General features: G+C 36.8%; 1 protein-coding gene across 1 annotated transcript in view; it reads left to right on the top strand.

The window, feature by feature from the left end:
* Nucleotides 1-19,241, top strand: part of LOC104501571 (cytoplasmic dynein 2 heavy chain 1-like) — a gene marked incomplete at its 5' end in the record, with an annotated part of 56,450 nt that overhangs the window by 23,329 nt on the left and 13,880 nt on the right. The window contains 2 exons of the mRNA XM_010145400.1: nucleotides 4,291-4,500; nucleotides 7,358-7,447. Coding sequence (XP_010143702.1) covers nucleotides 4,291-4,500; nucleotides 7,358-7,447 — 300 coding nt within the window. The remainder of the gene's footprint in view (nucleotides 1-4,290; nucleotides 4,501-7,357; nucleotides 7,448-19,241) is intronic.

Below are 19,241 nucleotides of genomic sequence, written 5' to 3'. Positions count from 1 at the left end.
TGCCGAGGGAGCTGTCTGCTGCTGTTGAGAGACCACTCTCGGTTATCTTTGCAAGATCAGTGTGATTGGGCAAGATTCCTGAAGTCTAGAAGAAAGCAAATGTCACTCCTTTCTTTAAGAAGGGCAGGAAGAAGGATCCAGAGAACAACAGGTCAGTTAGCCTCACTTGGGAAGGTGTTTGAGCAAATAATCCTGGAGATGATTTCCAAGAGTTTCCAAGGGTATTTAAGATGGTTAGGGGATACGAGCATCTTTCCTATGAGGAGAGGCTGAGAGAACAAGACTGTTCAGCCTGGTGAAGAGAAGGCTTGGGAGTATCTATCAGTGTGTGTCAGCTGATGGGAAGGAGTAAAGGAAACAGGCTCTTCTCAGCGACGTCCTGTGACAGGGCAAGAGGCTGTGGGCACAAACTGGAATACAGGGAATGCCTTTTAAACAATACAAAGCTTTCTTACTGTGAGGTTGCCCAAACACTGGAACAGCTTGCCCAGATTGGCCATGGACTCTCCATCTTTGGAGATACCAAAAACCTGACTGGACACAGTTCTGGACACCTGCTCTAGCTTTGAGCAGAGTGTTGGACTAAACAGTCTCCAGAGGTTCCTTCCAATATCAACTGCTCGTGAATAGTTGTTCTTTGTGCTCAGTTTTCAGGTCTATCCTGTTTGGTCTTTGTGGCCAAACAGCAAAAATGGCAGATAAATGTTGGAAATTTTAGCATTTTCATTTTAGACATTTTGAAATGGGAACTAATTCTTATATATTAATGCAGTAATGAGGACTTACATGGTGTTACTCTTTGAGAAATATTTCCAGAAATTGGCAGGACTCATTTTTCCTCTCAGTCACATCCATTTAGCAAAGCCCTGTTTGTTAAATCTTGTTGCCAGTTATTCAGAAATTCTGAAATTGTTGAGCTGGGAGTTTATTCTTTGTCTATCCATAACAATAGAATCACAGAAACTGCGTCTTCTTCATCCCTGATTTATTAGTCCAGCCTGAGTGCAGAGTCTGGAATTTTTCATTGCGTTTTACTTTAAACGATATACATACTTAAAATCTGGTTCAAATCAGTGCACTCCCATGGTGAAAGTTACACAAGCAAACCTCCTCTTTCTGTTTAGCTGTTTTGAACTAATGCTGTCACGATGCCCTGACGCTTTCATCTATATTAGATTTGTTCGAAAACATGCATTTTAATTCTTGCCATTGGAAAACACTCTTTTAATGAATACTGTTTTAAAACTGCTTCTGTAGCATCTTTCAGTGTGATTTAATAACAGCTTAACACTAATAAAATTAAACTCTCATGAACTTGCCATTAAGTTAAAAAACCAAACAAACTTAGATGCTCAGGATAAGATTGCATGAAAGACTGTTTACTGAAAAAAATGAGGCCGAATAACTTGTCAAACAAATGTTACAAGATGTAAAAAAACCTCCCTTAATGTTGAAGGGTGGCCCACAACAGCCTGTTGTCCAGGGCCGGGCCATCAGAGTAACACAACCAGCCTCTGTCCCGGTGTCCGTTCTCTTCCCCCATAGCCTTCTGCACGACAGAGTGTAGATCAGGACCTTCACAAGCACTTAATCATCACATACCTAGATGAGTTGGAAATCACCGTCCAACAGAGCTCAGGCATTGCCCATCGTGGTGGTTTTCAGAGAAGAACAGAAAGATCAGGACACAGTGGGGCTGCATAAGAGTTTCATTGTGTCTCAGTGGCTGTCGTGAGTAGAGAGACGCAGGAATCAGTGCTGTATTTTTGTTGTACGGTGGGTGCATTTTCTGCCTTGTTCCGGGGAAGCACTTTAGTACCTTCATAAAAGTTAGAAGGCCCATGCATAATAAAAATTGGGAAGCAGCTGCTTAAAAATGATTTGATGATGTGTTCTGCCTTAACTTTTGTTGTGTTTGTAAATAGAAAGCTAACTAATTATTTTCATAAAGTTGCATAATGCTGCAAAACAATTGTAAAAGTAGTTTTGAAAATTAATGGGTTGTTTCTCTTTTATCTAAACAGTAGGAACCTCAGCTTTAACGAAAGAACAACATTGTTTTCACCAAGGATAATCAGTGAAGCAGAAATATAGGATCATTCCTCCTTGTATTTTCAACAATGAAAGATTTGTGTAATAAACAGTGAGAGGCTAATATCCAAAAGAATAGGCAGAGAGCCTCGAAGGAGGAGGCAGAATAGATATATCAAAAGGCCAGTGGAGGTTTCTAAACCCACCACCAGCACCAAAGTTGAACTTTGAGTAAAATGCAGTACTAGCGATGGAATATGAGTTTATTTTCATTACATTTGTTACATCTGTGGGAGCAATTTTCAGAACATGGTGGAGTTTGAAAAAGCTCGAGTTTAGGAAGGTAACAAAGAAAAGCTCTGGAGCAGCTAAGGTGAGACTATATGAAGTCCTATATTGTACTGAGTAATGTGCAGAATTGAAAGAAGGAAAATTATCAGTCTCAAAATACACCTGTTTTAATATTAGTAGCGTATTACAGTATTTAATGTTAAAGTTTAAAAGCTATCTTCAGTTACTTATGATTAGGAAAAGCATTCGGTGCCTCGGCAGTTCTTCTTCTTAATTCCCAAGCAGGTTATGAGGATATTTTTAAAGCTGATGTGAATTATATACATAATGGATTTTGTGGGAATGTAATAGAACATTAAATGTATAAGCTGATACCAGTATTCGAGTTTAATTTTCCTATAAAAATGACAGATAGGTTGTTTGAACAAATTCTAGCAGAAAGCATTGGAAAGAGTGATGAAATGAATACGCAATTCATAGGAGACTTACATAAAGGACAGTATTGAGCAACTTAGGGACCTTCTCTTTCAGTAAGGTTTTCATGATATAAGACAGTATCTGTGAAAAATTGAGCAAAACATGCAGATTTCAATGTCTTTTTTCTTCCTTTTTTGTGCAATTAAATACTGCAGTAAGAAATCATCAACTAGCTTGTGCTAGTTTTACATTACATTTTATGTATGCTGAACAAACAAGGGTCTCAGAGAAATTGAAGTGAAACTGGTACTGTGATTTCAGGATCCATGCAAAGACTAAATTCAACTCACAATATTCCTAAATACTCTACGTAACTTTGTTGTATACCTTTTCCTTCATTTTTCTGTCAGTCATAAGCCAAAGTGTATGTATTACTCTTTCATTTAGCTTTTTGGATATTTTTGCTTGGTAGTTGTTGCAGTATGAGCTTGAAATGAAAAACACATGAAAGTTCTGACAAACAGTGCCTGGGAATGAAGATGGAGGAAGACATCCCGTGTGTTCTGGAAAGGAGGATGGCACGTGACGATTCAGTTCATTTAATCTCAAAAAAAGTCAAAACTACTTGTTATTTTAAGAAGAGATACTTCAGAGATAGTAAAGTCTGACTTCACCTTTAGCAAATTACTAGAAATTAAAATAGCAAAACATTTTTTTTCCCAAAGATTAGGGTTTTCTTTTTGTGCCTTGTAGAATTTTCCAATGAAGGTTTGAATTCCATAACTGGAATTGAGTGCAGCATCTTGTCACATGTCACTTCGGTAGTTTCAGAACACACACTAAAATATATTTATGTAATAAACTGCATAGGAATTAAGATTTGCAAAATTATACCATCTCCTGAAATTACTGAATAAATTTGGATTTTCAGCAGCTATAATGGAATGGAAGTAATAAAAACGTCAGTGTGAGAGCAGCAGTACCTGACTGAGTTACTTAGGTTTTACATATAATATTTATTTTGTATTTATTATGGACTAATACAGAATGTTTTGACATTTTCATCTATATTAGCTTCATTTGGAAACATGCATTTTAATTCTTGCCATTGGAAAACACCGTTGTAATGACTACTGTCATAAACCCGCTTCTGCAGTGTGTTACCAAAGCAAGAGCTGTATCTGTCAGCATGGTTTATAGCACCCAGTGCAGTCTTGCTGTGCTGAGTACACTGCTGCTTTTTATATTGTCACATTAACATAAATACTAAAAGCAGTCATTCAGCCAAGCAGAGTTTTCAGAAATTCCAGTACTTTTGAAGTAATTGGGTAGACAGAATTGTCTCGGAAGAGTGGTGCCTTTATTGAATATCTCATGGACAATTCTCAAAGTATTAGTTTTAATCGAGTGTCAGAAAAGGGGGGATACCTGAATTTCGTCAGAGTTGACAAGGTCATATGAAGTATTACAAATTAGAAAAATAGCATGTTGTATAACATAATAGTTTCCCTGAGCTTGTTAACTCATGTGTTAACTCGTGTTCTTTTTTAGAATTCTAACTTGATTCATCAGAAGGTATCTCCTCCCGTGGAGCAACAAGGATCTCCCATCTTATCGTTCATTGCTCTGGAACAATTCAATGCCATTCGCCTTGTGCAAAGTGTCCATCAGTCACTTGCTTCTTTAAGTAAAGTCATCAGAGGTACCTCATTACTGAGTTCTGAAGTACAAAGACTAGCAAGTGCTCTGCTAAATCAGAAGGTATGTAATTTTTTCATGAATTTACATTATAAGCAATGAAAAAAGCCCAAGGAAACTGAATAAAATTCTGATAGGTGTTTTCACATCGCCATTTGCTCTAAGTTCTTTTATTGATAGTAAAACTGCAAAATTGAGTTCTTTTATTAATAGTAACTCTAAAACAGAACAATTCTTTTCTGGAATGAAAACCCAGAGAAATGTTGCTTCAAGTACTTGAGAAGCTTCTGCGTATATTATACTTTTATCAAGGTTTCTCTTACGGACAAATCCAATAAGATTAGAAGTTGTGGAATACTATTTCCATTTCACATACCAAGTCATGCTAGATAAGTCAAACATATTATCCAGCAGAACGTGTAAATCTGTCCCTTTCCTTAGTTTTTACATTTCTTAAAATTGAAGTTTTACTGCAGTTGTAATCAGAATTTGCTCTCTTCATTTATTCCATATGGATTATTGCCATATCACAGCAGACACTGTGCCTGCCATATCAGCCCACCACCTCACCCTGTTTTCTTGAGATACAAGAAAAGCAACCAGAATTTGTACATGGACTTCTCCCTGTTTTCTGGCATCACACTGGGCATATTTATAAATTGTATACATTTATACACTAAATACTGTACAATTAGTGACTGCAAATTTTCGAGCTCTGCCATTAATAGCTAGATAATTGGATTCCAAAGACAGTCAAACATTGACATGAAACTGTGGTTTTGTTTCACCTGCAGCAAGTGATAAATTGTGTTGATGCTAATGCACAGATACTGAGATTGGCTCTACAGTGAACAGTAATTCCAATTAACATCTTGTTTACCTTCATGTGAGGAACAAGTACTGCTAAGATTGTTATGCATTTATTGATCTATCAAATTTGCAGTTAAAACAACAATTAAATTATTTGTCTTTTCAGATTCATAAGACAGCATTTGTCAGCAAAATTGCAGTACAGTTAGAATAAATTAACATTTTCGTGTTAGCAACTGTATTGCGTTTTGAAACACGTTTTGGCTGTGTGGTAGAAATTGGTGCTAAGCACAAGTCGTAGTGAGTGCAAATGATAAATGTAATGGCTATTGCGTAAGTATTTATAGTTGTATTTCTTGTTAGGAAGCAGGAGGATATGGCTTTCTTGTGTGCTTAAGTTGCTCTCTTAAATTGGAAGCAGCAGGAGCTATGAAGCTGATCACCATCACAAAAATGTACTTAAACATTCTATGCATTTTTATCTCGAACAAACATCAGTTCAGTGCTTCCCGATATATTGAACAAAGTGTTTCTGGCATTTCATCTGCTTGCTTACCCCCTTACCCTGACAGATCGCTTTACTGGATTGTGACCACAAAGCAATCTTTTCAGCAGCCCTCCAGAGAGGCAAACGCCACGCTCTTGGCTCGGCAGCTAAACCTCCTGGCAGCCAAACCTTACTGTATTTATCATCTTAAAGTGATTTGTTTCATTTATTTTCTAACACTGTTCTTGTTTATTTTAATGTGGTCACATGTTATGTGACAAAGGACTATTTTAAAAAAAAACTTTTTATTTTAAAAGCACCAAGATTGTAGTTCTGTTAAGATTACAGCACCTGAAGAAGCTGCTAGATTACCAATAGAAATGTGAAATTCAATAAATGTGTGACTTCGATTGCTTTCAGCAATGTGCCTAATTTGTGCAAAATCGATATGTTAGCGTAGATCTGAAATATCCTTCTGTATTCACAATTAGCTACACTATTATTTTAAACAGAGTAATTTAGAGAGATTTATTAGCAACATTAGGTGAATGCTTTCTAAATGGTGGATTGGTGAGCTGCCTGTTAATGCGTATCTAGCAATAGAGTCTGCAAAAATACAAGGATATAAAGTATTTCAAATACAAAAAGTGTTTTAAAAATCATCATTATGCAAAACCCCATGCAGTTAAGTGTGCTTTATTAACTCGCTTTACATATTCTAGTTTAATCAAGTAATTATTGTTCAGTGTCCCCAGATACAGGTATTATCTGGTTTTATCTATAAAAGATACACTTGTAGTATTTACTTTGAAAGATACTTTTTTCTGACGAACTTCTGTTATCAGAATTTGAAAATCTGTTCAGCACATATGCTGTTAGATTGTGGACCTTCTTGAAAATGCAACTGTAAATGTTAACCAGTATAAACTGTTTATTCTGCTCAGCATCTTCGGTGTTGTGCAATACTCCAAGTAATGATTTACATCAGTTCACTTGAAGAGTCATTTTCAATGTGCTTTACAGATTCCTGTGGAGTAGGTACAATAAATGTCTTTATTGTTATTTTATAAGGAGGAAATCTAACAAAGGATCTTTTAAGCCTTTCTTTTTGGAGTCAATGAGAAATTTGTGAGGGCAGGTCTTGCAGGATTTTATCCTTGGGTGTTGTTCTACAAACACTTCAAGATGATGAGGAAATAATCATGCGGAGAAATTGTACCAGAATCACTTCACCACAGAGCCACACGACTTCACGTGCAAGTCTGAGGAGGCAGCAGCAAAGGGGTGGGAACCTGTGGCTGTAGCTGAAAGACATCATTCCAAGAAAGAATCAACTCAGGCCTTTTTGAAGTGTTTGTGGAACCTACTGAAGTTTCCTTATTGAGTAGGAGAGGTTCTTGTAAGTTCTCCATCAGCACTGTAGCTCTGTGAGCCGCATAAAGTATCAGAAGGAATTTGACTTTCCTGTTAGGTGTTCTATGCTTTGATCATTGTATTGCTTGTATTGCCTTTTTAATTTGTAGATATATTTGATCTCTGAATTATTTCATTCAAATTGCCAGCTTAAAATATAATGTTGATGGTTTTGAAATGGATATTTTCTGTAAATATATTTTTTTTCAGTGTCCTGTCACATGGCAAAACAAGTGGGAAGGTCCAGAAGATCCTTTACAATATCTCAGAAGTCTTGTAGCTCGAGCACTTGCTATACAGGTAATTTTAGAGAGTCATTTAACCTCAGTACGCGGGTGTTCAGTTACACAGTATATTACATGAATTGCACTCCAATAGATCTTTCCAAACTCCAGTCCCAAAGAGTTTTAGCTGTGTGAAAAAGCATGTAAAAATTTAAAGACGAGAAATGTGAAGACAGCAGCCTGAGCAATTTGAAGTCAGTTAGTTTAAATACAGCAATATTGATAGTTACTTCACAATAGATATGTATCTTAGATTTTAGTCGTTAATCTTTTTGATGAACTGTGAGCAAAAAAGATTCATTTACTCAGATGAATCTTTACATCTTAGTCAAGACAGATTCTTTTATCTGGTAGAGAGATATGTGTAAGTGAAGAAATACTAACAGAGGTAATGTAGAAATTCATAGAAGACTAGTCTTTGAAGCAAAGAAAGAAAACATCTGTGTTCTCCAGTTTTACAAGGAGCTGTAATAGAAGCCGCAGAATCTGACAACAGCTCTGTCAATCTACAATCTGACAGTGAAGATAATTTTTAGTTAATGTAAGCCTACCTACACTGATTGAAAAAAGAGGTGTATTTAAGATAATTAAGATAATAATATATGGAATCATAAAATGATTCTATGATTCTATAATAGGCAGACAAATAAAAAGGTAATTTGAATTAATTAGTATTTAAGGAAGCACGATTTCATCGTCTTGGATACATACAGAGGAAACTGCAAGAAGCTTCCAGAGAGTAAAGTTCCTTTAGAAGGAACAGATCTTGTGTTATCTCCAGGCAGTAAATAGAAAGCTGCTGTTTCTTGACCTTGATTAACACGGTGTTGATCAGTGGATATGAAGATTTTTGTCAACATCAGTGTCAACTGCCAGATTCGAAAGGAAGATTTGAGGGGCATGTGATTTCTAGGCATTACTTTTCCTAAAGAAACTATTAGATGGATGTTTCTGAAGTATTAATAAGATTCCTGTTATGCAAACCATTTATTTTGGCTAATGCTTTTTTTTTCTTTAGCCTTTCCTTCACAAAAGGCTCCAATAATAAGCAATAAAGTGTAAATATATATAGCAACAAGTGATAATGCATGTTCAGGCTTTATTTGGTCATAGAACTAGAGTTGAACTTGGTCCCTTCTGCCTTTTGACTGACTACTGTAGTCGTTATTATTAAAAAAGCATCATTTGTGGCTGCATCAGCACTGTTTGTAATCTTCGAGAGTACCTTGCAGTTTGCGAATTCTACCTTTATGTGGTTGTGACCAAACTGGATGCAATTTTCCTTTCTTATATGATTATTTTTAAATGGAAGCCTGAGATTAGAGTTCAAGCTTCTGCGTGGAGTGCACCTCTCATACAAAGTGGAGATAATGTGGCAGAGTATAAGGATGAAATTAGTGTTAACAGTAATGAATGGGTTTCAACCAAACATATTCTAAAAGTTTTTATTTCCATATATTACTTCAGTCAACTCTTGTCAAATGTGCTGCGTTGTATTACCATGATTGTAATCTTCCTTTCTCATTGTTCAAACTGCCGATACTCATTTTTATGGAAGTTATTATAAAGAAACCATTTACAATTTTAAACACTGTTTACTGTAAGAGAAAGATTATTAAGGTAGAGCTTTCATATTTAACTGTATCCATGAACAGTTGATTTTTTTATTGGTAACTACAGAAAGTAGTGACAGATGACCAGATTCTGGATCTTATATTTTTATATGGCTTCTTTTTACGTCAAATACAACTGTATTTGAAACAATTCTGAGAAATATATTATCATTCTGTTTTGCTTCTCAAGCTTCTAGTCAGGTCACATCTGAAATACAATTTCTATGTTTCATTTTTTCTATGTATTTTACCAGAAATTGGTGATAATTTCTAGTTACACATTTCAGTTGAATCATCTTTCTCCTTAAATGTGACTTGAATTCATGTTCGTACATATTACACCAAGATTTTGCTTAGCTTTAATAATTTTTTAATTAACTTCCATTTTTTATTACTGTTCATTATCAGAAATTCAGTAAAGGCTTCACTAAAGATTTTCTCATAACTCTGAAAATTTTCTTCAGATTTATATTTCAATAAAGGCCAGATTTTGGATTGGTTTAGTTTTATATGACCAACGCCATCATTGTGGTTTTTTGATAGTTACTCATACTTCCCTCTGTTTCATTCACTGTAAGTTAGTGACTTCTACCTTCAGTGTTTGAGACAGGTTTGGTTTAGGTATTTAAGAGGAAAATAGCAGACATTGACACATTAAAGTTGTCCTGAAAGTTTGCAGCCAGTAAGGAAGCAGTAAGTCTCTGCTTAGGTTACTAGTTAAAGGCTGCCTTGTCAAGGTGTTTGCTACCAGTACAGATAAAAGCAACTGCTTTGTTCCTTTTAATGGGGATGGTGAGAAGCCAAAATATAGTCCAGATGGTAGAATAGTTATAGCAGAATTTGTGGAAGTGTAAAGATGTTCTGAGAGCATTACACAACAACAGACAGAAAAACAACAGGTGCTGCATTTCTCAGGTCTGAATTCTCTCAGTAAAAGCAAAATTAAAAAAAAAAAGGAAATCTGCCTTCTTAAAGTGTGAGCAAATCAGTATATGCAAAAGGGAATAGAGTCGTATTTTGCTGTGTGTTATGTCATGGTGATAGAGCTGATGGAAACGTGCGATTTCTTCCCAGGTGGAAGTTCTGATATTTGGATGTTAGCTTTTGCTTTAAATGAGAACAAAAATTCTGAATATTGGACATTCTGCTAAGGTGAAGATTTCTGAGTACTTTCGAGTAACAATGCTGACATCGAACTCTACAATATTTTGTTTCAACTACACTGTGTTCCACTACAGTGATTTATTTGCTATCGCCATTAAGATATGAAGCTTATGAATCATCGTAGATCTTTTTGTTGGTTGTATTTCTTGGTCCCTATACTACTAGTTTCCTTATGGCAACATCTTAAATGTATTTTGTGGTTTCCCTTAGTTGTGGTACACGATAATAGCTCAGCAATGATGTACATCAGAGTATCATGGAATTTAAGTCCATCGCAGTCTGTAGGTAAGTGTCTTCTCGTGGCTGTGGATACCAGCAGGAGAGAAAGAGAGGAGACCCAGAACTACAGCTATTAAGAGGCAAAACAGCAGCCCATGCAGTGTCTTATCGATAGTGCAGTGAAAAAATGTTCCAGGTCAACAAACTGGAACTTTCTTTTTGTTTCCACAAGAACTAAACAAATGGCTTAATTTCACTCCTTCCAGAAAAACAACCAACCAACCTTGTCTTATTCCATCAAGACCATGTTTTTTAAATGAAAATATTTATTTAATTCTTTTGGACTGAGTGGCTCTTAATTCGTCTGTAAAAACAGTTCTTCCTTTGGATAGCTGTTGGGTCAGACAGCTGCTAAAAGGCTTACAGCATACTCCACAATTGAAGGTTGTTTGACCTCTGAATCATAAACACTACTTTCACAGTTCTAATCAAGGAAATATGTATGAATATTGAAAGTTTTTGTTGAAAAATCTGTGTTTATCCTACCATATTCCTAATATAGTATATAAAAGAAGTTACCTTTTGTATTTTTTATTTTATCAATAGCCCTGTCTGTATCTCTCTGGGATGCTGATATATCTTGTGCCCTCCCATTCTGAGTGAAATCTTGGGTAGTAATTAATTTCAATACCAGTTTGACCCCCTAGTATTAGATTTTTACTATTTTACTACTCTTCTACTATTTGAGGTGGAATGACTTTGTTTCTGTTTTGGAACTATTCCACAACAATTAGGTCTCCAGAAAGGCAGATTGGACACCCAAGGTATATGAGATTTCAACTCTTGGAAATTATGAGCTGAAAGCACTGGAAACCTTCTGGCAATAGGGGGCACAGGATTCTTCCCTCACACCCAAAGCATCTCAGCACAGAGGTTCAATTTTTGTTCACTGGTAACAGGCAGGAAGTCTGCTCTTGGAAAGCCCATTCAACTTCCATTCAGTTAAAGAACTCTGATGACCAGCTTATAAATCAGGCAATGCAAGAGTAGATGATATGCATATAAAATCTGAGAAATAGAGGCTGAGTGTGATTCCAGAGTAGGCACGCACACGTACTTCGTGTAGATAGAGCCAGCCACGCAGGCTAAGGCAGGAGGACATACCTCTACAGGCAGCTTGGATAGCCCTATCCTGTTTCTGTGGTTCACTGCTCAAGGAAAACACCCTTCACACATCTCACTGATACTTGGCCCTCTCTACTGTCTTGCTTCCAGTTCCTCAGTCTGCAGCACACAGCCCCTGGACCTGTCATCCACCTGCTGGCTGGTACTGATAGAACTTTGCTAGTGGGTTCCCTTCCCCCATATAGAGGAAATGCTTGCACAGAAAAATAACTAAAAACAGAGTTTGGGAGGGGGCTAGGACAGACTCTGATGGTCAGGTGCAAGGTTGGCCAAAGTGCACTGACCAGCAGCCTCTCCTACATCTGACTGCCCTTTTTTACCTCTTCTTTTTCCCATTCTTGTTCATCTCCCATCCCCCTTTCCACACCTTTGGTCCTTCCCCTAGATACCCCATAGCAAATCTTGTACAATCTCAGAATTGTCGTGTTCGGTCTCCAAATAAAGTAATCCCACTTGGTTTGCATAATAGTTCAGAGTTTTTTCTAATAGGTTGCCTGAGCAGGTTTTGCAGCAGGGTCAATAAATGGTTTGTCTTTCATGATCTTAGGACTGGCTGATTCAGATGGATTAGATTTGGTTCGTTCCCCACCTTGTCCTTATTCCTCTCATCACACACTCTCTCTTTGAACAGCTGTTACCAAGGCACCTATACAGTGCAGAATACTTCACTTTTACTATTCTACCATTAAAGCACAAAAATCCTAAAAATACTGTTTTAAATCCACCCATTCTATTGTTTAATTCAAATTTCCACCTTATTCTGAAGATTTTTTTATTTTTCTGTTGCTTTTCTTGGCTTCTCTTCAGCTGTCATGAATATCACAACAAAAATCCAACTGCAGCCTTACATTATCTGTTAAGAAACTGAGCCTTAATTGGCTCCCACAGCTCTCACCACATTGCAGTGCGATTTCACTTGGTTCAGAATTTATCAGCCAGGATGCAGCATGTAAGACATTTTATCTAACACATAATTGCTCGGTAAAAATTGGAAATTTGCAGGTACTATATAAATGTAGGTGTTTTCTTTTGTCTCCCATGTAATAGGCGAATTTGAAGCTTTGATAGATCCAGCTGCTGTATCAAGTCCCATTTTAATCCCTGTTTCAGTTAGATCGTATTGATAAACCATCAATAGGAGGCCACACAGAAAGTGAGATGAAAGTATCAGACTTGTGAGGGCCGTAGGAGTTGTCTGCTGAAATGAGGTCTGGTTTCCAAGGAAGCTAAAGCAGAAACTGAAGCGTTCCTTATCCTCAGACTTCATGTACTCTTGTGACTTACAGAAAGCTGCGTTCATGCACCGGTCCCTGAGGTGGAAAGATTCCCTAAGTTTTCTTTTTTGTTTTTTTGTTTTGTGCACCAGTTCAAGACTTTACTTTCAAGAGATACTGAAATGGCTGGTTTTTGTAGTGAAATGTTTATTTTCCTGCAGAACGCAGTGGGTTTCCACACTAAATATGCAAACTGCTGTTTTAGTTGTCAATGAGCAAGGATTATTCTCAGGTTTTGGAAAAACAATTTGCTTTATGCATGGAAAAACAGCTTTTAAAAAGCAGCATTGGAAAAGGAAGGATATCTCTACTTGCATTTTGTTTGTTTTCATTGTGAGTTGTTGAAGCTTAATCACAATGAAGTTTAGATGCTCTGTTAAATAGAGGCATCCACAAGTTATAGACTTTTCTATAACCATAAGACTTAAATGTTTTGAAAAGTAATCTGTTTCAACAGAATTCAACTCCTGTTGATTAAATTCTCAGAATTCTGAGCGTGTTTTGTGAGAATGGCGATTATTTTTTAATTATTAAATATTACCTTGTAAGCAGAAGTTTGAGCAGCATCTTTTATCATCCCACTAACCAGCTGTTCAGCTCTCCAGTTCTAGAATATTGATTGCAGAACATGCTCTCTCATAAAAAAGACTTTTATAAGTGTTGCAAAAAAAGAAGAAAAACCCAGGTTGTTGCCTCTGTGCACTTTCTGAGAAATTACCTTATTTTAAAGAAAATAATCCTTTTTAAAAAAAACTTGGTACAATATTAGATGAACTAGATTTAATGTTCTGTATTTCTTCCATAGATGAAAGTTAGTATTTATATAGTCCATGCGTTAGAAGATACCATACCATGCTTTATACAAGATATAAAGTTGTAGTTGATATACTTTATTTAATCTAATAAAATAATCACCATTCATTGATTTTTCTCTTTAAGCTACATTTTCACAATACGGGAAGAAATCTAAAAAGATATGCTGATGAAATATTAATAAACTGCATGCATTGAAACTGTTAAAATTAAAGTGTAGATTGCTTAGTTTCTAATAACTTATTGTTCATTTTATCTCTTTATCATGAACAAAACTGTCTTCAAAAGAGAAAGCACAGTAAAATGGATAGTCTTTGACAAAAGCTCAAGTAAAAAACGTTAATTATAATACAACTGGTAGAAAAAAATATTATCATTTGCATATGAAAATGAGTCTCCTTGTGTTATGCTGCCAGAGATTTTGGTAATGTTGAATTCTGGCTGTTAAATGACAAGGCTGCAACACGTGCTAATACACCAATTTGCAGGTATATTCCATCAATCTTCTTTGCTTTTTTCCAGACAACTCAGTTGCAGTAACTTGCTCTTCTCATCACCACTATAGTGACACAAATGTTGTGTCTACTAGTGATAAGCAATCTTTTCAAAATCCTTTATTGTTTAATTTATAATTGCCATTTCATAGTCATATGTGCATACATTGAAATATATTTCTTAGAGTAATACACCAGCTTTGTAACTAAAAAGTATCTAGATGTGATCGTGGTTCTGTTTTGAGTTGTCAATGTCTTGGTGGGAACTGGCTTGGTGAAATAGCATACAAAATATTTCATCTCTTGATTCGAGATTTTAATTGGTCAAGATCAATGGTAACGTGGTATAACTATTCATCACACAGCATTTGCAGGTATATATTAAAAAGTAAGCGCATCTTCTAATAGAAACATATTGTCATTCCACAAGCAAGCATCATCCCGAATTAGCAATCTTTTTGTCATCTCATTGGGAGAAGGAGAGCGGTGTCTGCCTGCCTCTGTTCCTCTCTTTGAAGGGGATTCCCTGTAGCTGAATTTGAACTGATAACATAGTTTTGCATTGTACCTCTGTACAAATATAAGAAAAGATTTAAAGTTCTAGAGCTGTCATCTAAAATTTAGTTTGTGAAAGAAAGGCTTCATGAGGGTAATTCTTGGCCAAATCTTTATTTTTCTGTTATATGTGCAGTAGTTCTACCCTATTCTGAAGGGAATTCCACTTCAGATACATCAACCAGCACAGGATGCAAGTGCGCTCAGCAGCTCTACAGTCATCACTGTATTTTAAACCAGGAGTAAACACAGAGACGTTTTGGGTTGGGGTTTTGGGTTTTTTTCCTGGTGCGGCCTTTGTCTCTTGGAAGTGTATAACAAGGTACATAATTGATGAAAAAAAAGCCCTCATTTGTAGTCAAAGGAGAAGAGGGATGGGAAGCCTAGGTCCCCATTTTAGGCATGTAAGTGGTGCTTAAAGGTAGGAGGGGTAAACGCCCGCCTGCTCAATACCATGTTTCCCAGTGTTCCCCAGTGTATTCAACTGAGTGCTGAATAAATAGCAACTTAATTAGAATGTGTGCCCCTATATGGAGGGGAATGTGTAAGAGCACATTTGCATGCCGTGTTATTTTTATATTGTTGGTTTCACGTAGTCACTCTGAACTAAGAGAGCTATGATCCTGTGAGGAATTTGTCCTCTGCATCTGAGCCTGAGTTTCAGAATTCCCATCAGGTACCATCATGCTGTTGTACAGCGTTGTATAGGCTTTTCCTTACGCGATGGATTTTCTTACAGGTTCTCTATAATTACCATTTCCAGTGGCACTTCTACTATTTCATGGTCTCATATGATAAATTTAATCAATGGGAATTATCTATATATCAGGCAAAATGCAGTAAATAGTTTAGAACTAAAGCAAATGTTCATTATTCAGGTATGTAGATTATGAAGCTAGAATGAGGATTTATTCAGTCATGTGTATTCATGTATTTTATTCTCATCAGACTGAGAAAGTAAAAATTGATGAATATATCAACAGACGAATCCATCAAGTAAAAAATACAGTAAAATTGTGTTCCTTATTAGCTGCAAATTTGCAAAAAAAAAATATGTGTCACCCATGATTATCATTATACCATAGAAATGCAAAATTCTGAAATTGCTTATTAAAGGTCAAAGGGAGTTCTTATTTCTTCCCATTCTGCACTTCTGAGGCCACATCTGAGGCATCTGTCCAGTTTTGGCTGTTCAGTCACAAAAAAAAATTGCCCCAGTTGCCCAGAGAGGCTTGTGGAATCTCCACTTTTGGAGATAAACAGAACTAGACTAGACAACGTCCTGAGCAACCTAAGTGACATTGAATTTGGCCCTACTTTGAGCTGCGATTGGATCAGGTGACTTTTTAGAGCTTCTCCACTTTTGACCTTCTGGGCCAAATCTGCTCTGTTGAATATGCACTTGATTTGCACCACTCCAGTGTAGTAATTCTCTCTTAAATGTTAAATATTCAGTAGTGATATATCTAGTTATACGCTCTGAAAATTACAAGTGTTTCATGCATTGCTTAGACATACACAGTGGCACTTACTAAGATCAGCCAAGAGAAAATAGACACCAGCTGCAAGAAGAGGAATTCTGATCAGGCATTTGGAAGGAAAAATCCTGTTGAGGGTGGTCAGACACTGGAACAGATGGTGCAGAGAAGGTTGTGGCATCTATCATTTGAGAAATTTAAAATATCATTCAAAAATCCCCTGAGCAACCTGCCTTAGGCTGGCCTTCCTTTGGGGATGGGGAGTTGGACTAGAAGATGCGCGGAGGTCTTGCAACTAATTATTCCAGGATTCCATGATACTGTAGGATAGTTTAAAAATTCATGCAGTAGGTATCAAAATGTCGTAGATATTATTGGTGCCAAACATTTAATGTTATGAATAAATTATTTCTGTATCAGAAATAGAAATTTTAAATATAAATTCAAAAACGAAAACAATTGTATCTAAAAAACCACCACAAATGCATTTAAAAATAATGTTAGAGAAAAGTGTGGTGTTTAATAAAATGTACAATGTTTTTTTCCCAAATTACTCTATAATGTCTGTTTCTCTGGTTATTTCCTGAGAACTAGTTTGAATGATGCTTCATTCCATGCTACTGCTCTTCAGCAGCAGGACAGCTGAAAGAGACCTACAGCCTGGATGATGAGCTGTTCTGGTGGGGTTGGCCACCATAAAAAATTTACCATTCTGGTTTAAAGAAAGGCTTGTGGGCTTCAAATAGCTCATATACTGTACTTGAGGTGCCTTCACTCGAAATGCCTTGGCTTTACTGTGTAGGAATAAAATCGAGCTTATTGCAGCAATTAAAAAATAAATCTTAATTAACATATGTGTCTCCACAAAGTTATGCTTGGTTGGACAAACCATTTGCTAGTCTGAGCAGTAATCCCATGTTGCGGTGTTGGGTTCTATAGAGTGCAAGTAGCTATAGCATGAGCCAGCACAGTGTTTCGAGATGCCGTGTCACAGGCGTGGCTGTGCAATCATAGGGTTCCTTTGTGTAGACTGGGGCTGCATCAGCCCCTGTTTCCATTCTGTGTTCCCTTTTTCCTTGTAGAAAAATAGATTTCCTTCTTTGCCTTCTCATTGTGGTATAGTTTGGGAAGTGAACTCCACAGAGTTACACAATTTCTGGTTAGATGGCTTTGTGTTTTTCTGATTGTGTGGGGGGTTTAGTGCGTTCGATAAGCATTGCATACTTCTCTGAGACTTAGGGGAGTTGCTGAGAGAGGAGAGTTCTGTAACAAAGGCATGGCCAAGAGATTTTCTCTGAATTTTGACTGCAGTCCAGGGGGTCGTTGTTTCAGAAGAGGAACGGGACTGTGAGGGAGATGATTAATGGCAAACATGTCTCGTGGGATGTAGACCAGAGTTTCTGGTTCTGCCAAGAAATAGTTCAGCTCTTAGACTTCCCTACCCGGTTATACTCTACATAACGGCAAACACAATCTAGCACCTAGGAACTGATGTATTTAGTTGCGGGGAAAGAAAAGACTAGAAGTCGTGAAGCGTAAGAGTATTGTCTAACAGGGTTCTGTGTTGAGTGATCATACAGGACGTCAGTCATGAACATGTCAGGTGATGCTACAGTTCTTACACAGCATCATCATTCTGGTGTCCTTATTAAATGTAGGAAAGAGCAATTCATGGAAAGTTAAGTTCCTGTTTTGATAAAAATAAATTAATGTGGTAACCTGAATGAGATCACATTTGCTAATGCTTCCCTCAGCTGTGCCTTCCTGCATGTCTGCTTCTGGCACATCGTTAGCAGGCATGTCGATGCTAATGGACTCAGAATATGTACGCTCTGACACTGTGTTATTGTGTTAGTATTCCGACTTCCTGAACAACCAAGGGGTTTCTGAGGCAGGTCGAACTGAAATAAAGAAAATAGGAGTATTTAATTTAAAGCACTAACCAGCATTTTTGGTCTGCATGCTCTAAAATAATTTTTTAAGAAATAAGAAAGAAAATAAAACTGTCTTAAGACAAAAATAAGACTCAAAATTAAATTCTTGCGTGATTTACCATTTAAAAGATAGCATGTGCCAACACCTTATCATAGAGCTGAAATACTGTGGTATTCACATGTTCATTTACTAACGGATAACTAGCTCAAGAATAATAGCTCAAGGATTTCACATACCAAAAAAAAAAATCACTGCAAGGGAGCAAACCGTATGCCAGTTGCTCCTAAGAAGCTACACATTACCCCTTCTGTGCTCAATGCCAGAAAAAAATACCTCTATTTGATTTCCTTGGAGTGTAATACAGTTCCTCCTGCTGGCATTTACTACGGAATGCCAACACTGAGAAGCTCACTCGTGGAACAGCCACTGCACTGTGAGGAAAACAGGACTGTAGCATAACTGCTTGATTGACCTTTGCCTAATCTAAACTCTGGTTAACTGAATACTTACTCCCCTAGCAGTGCTGCTCACCATCATTTGCTCTCAGATTATCCAAAGTCCTGCTTTTTTTCCCCCTAGTAACTTTGAATCCCTCTAAAACTAGTGGAAAAGCAGAATTGTACCCTATGTTTTCTGGCTATGCATATTCACTTAACACCGAACACAATTTTCCATCTAGGCACAGAAATGAAATCACTTCTGAGATGATTTATATGGCTTTCGATAAAAGTTTTCTTCTGGGACCACACGAACAGAAAACACATTAGAAGAGAATACATTTGGAATTAATTAAAACAGGTGGAGGAGAAGTACTTGATTATTGTAGAGGAGTTCTAGGTTCCTAAAGTTGTATAAATGATAATGTGAAAATCTGGCAGCCTCTATATTCCTTCGACTGTTCAATATGAGGTGCTCAGTTTGCTGTGGGATTATGGAAGATAAGGAGGGCTTCTCTCTGAAAATGGAATAGATGCTTCTTGGTTGTTAAGATACATTGAAAAAATATTATTTGAACCACCTGAGACCACATGTAGAGGTTTATTTTTTGGGGGAAAAAAATTGTTTAAATCCTTTTATTAT

Source organism: Buceros rhinoceros, unplaced genomic scaffold (genome assembly GCF_000710305.1).
Source record: "Buceros rhinoceros silvestris isolate BGI_N320 unplaced genomic scaffold, ASM71030v1 scaffold11951, whole genome shotgun sequence".
Taxonomy (NCBI): Eukaryota; Metazoa; Chordata; class Aves; order Bucerotiformes; family Bucerotidae; genus Buceros; species Buceros rhinoceros.
This window is presented reverse-complemented; position numbering and strand designations above follow the sequence as displayed.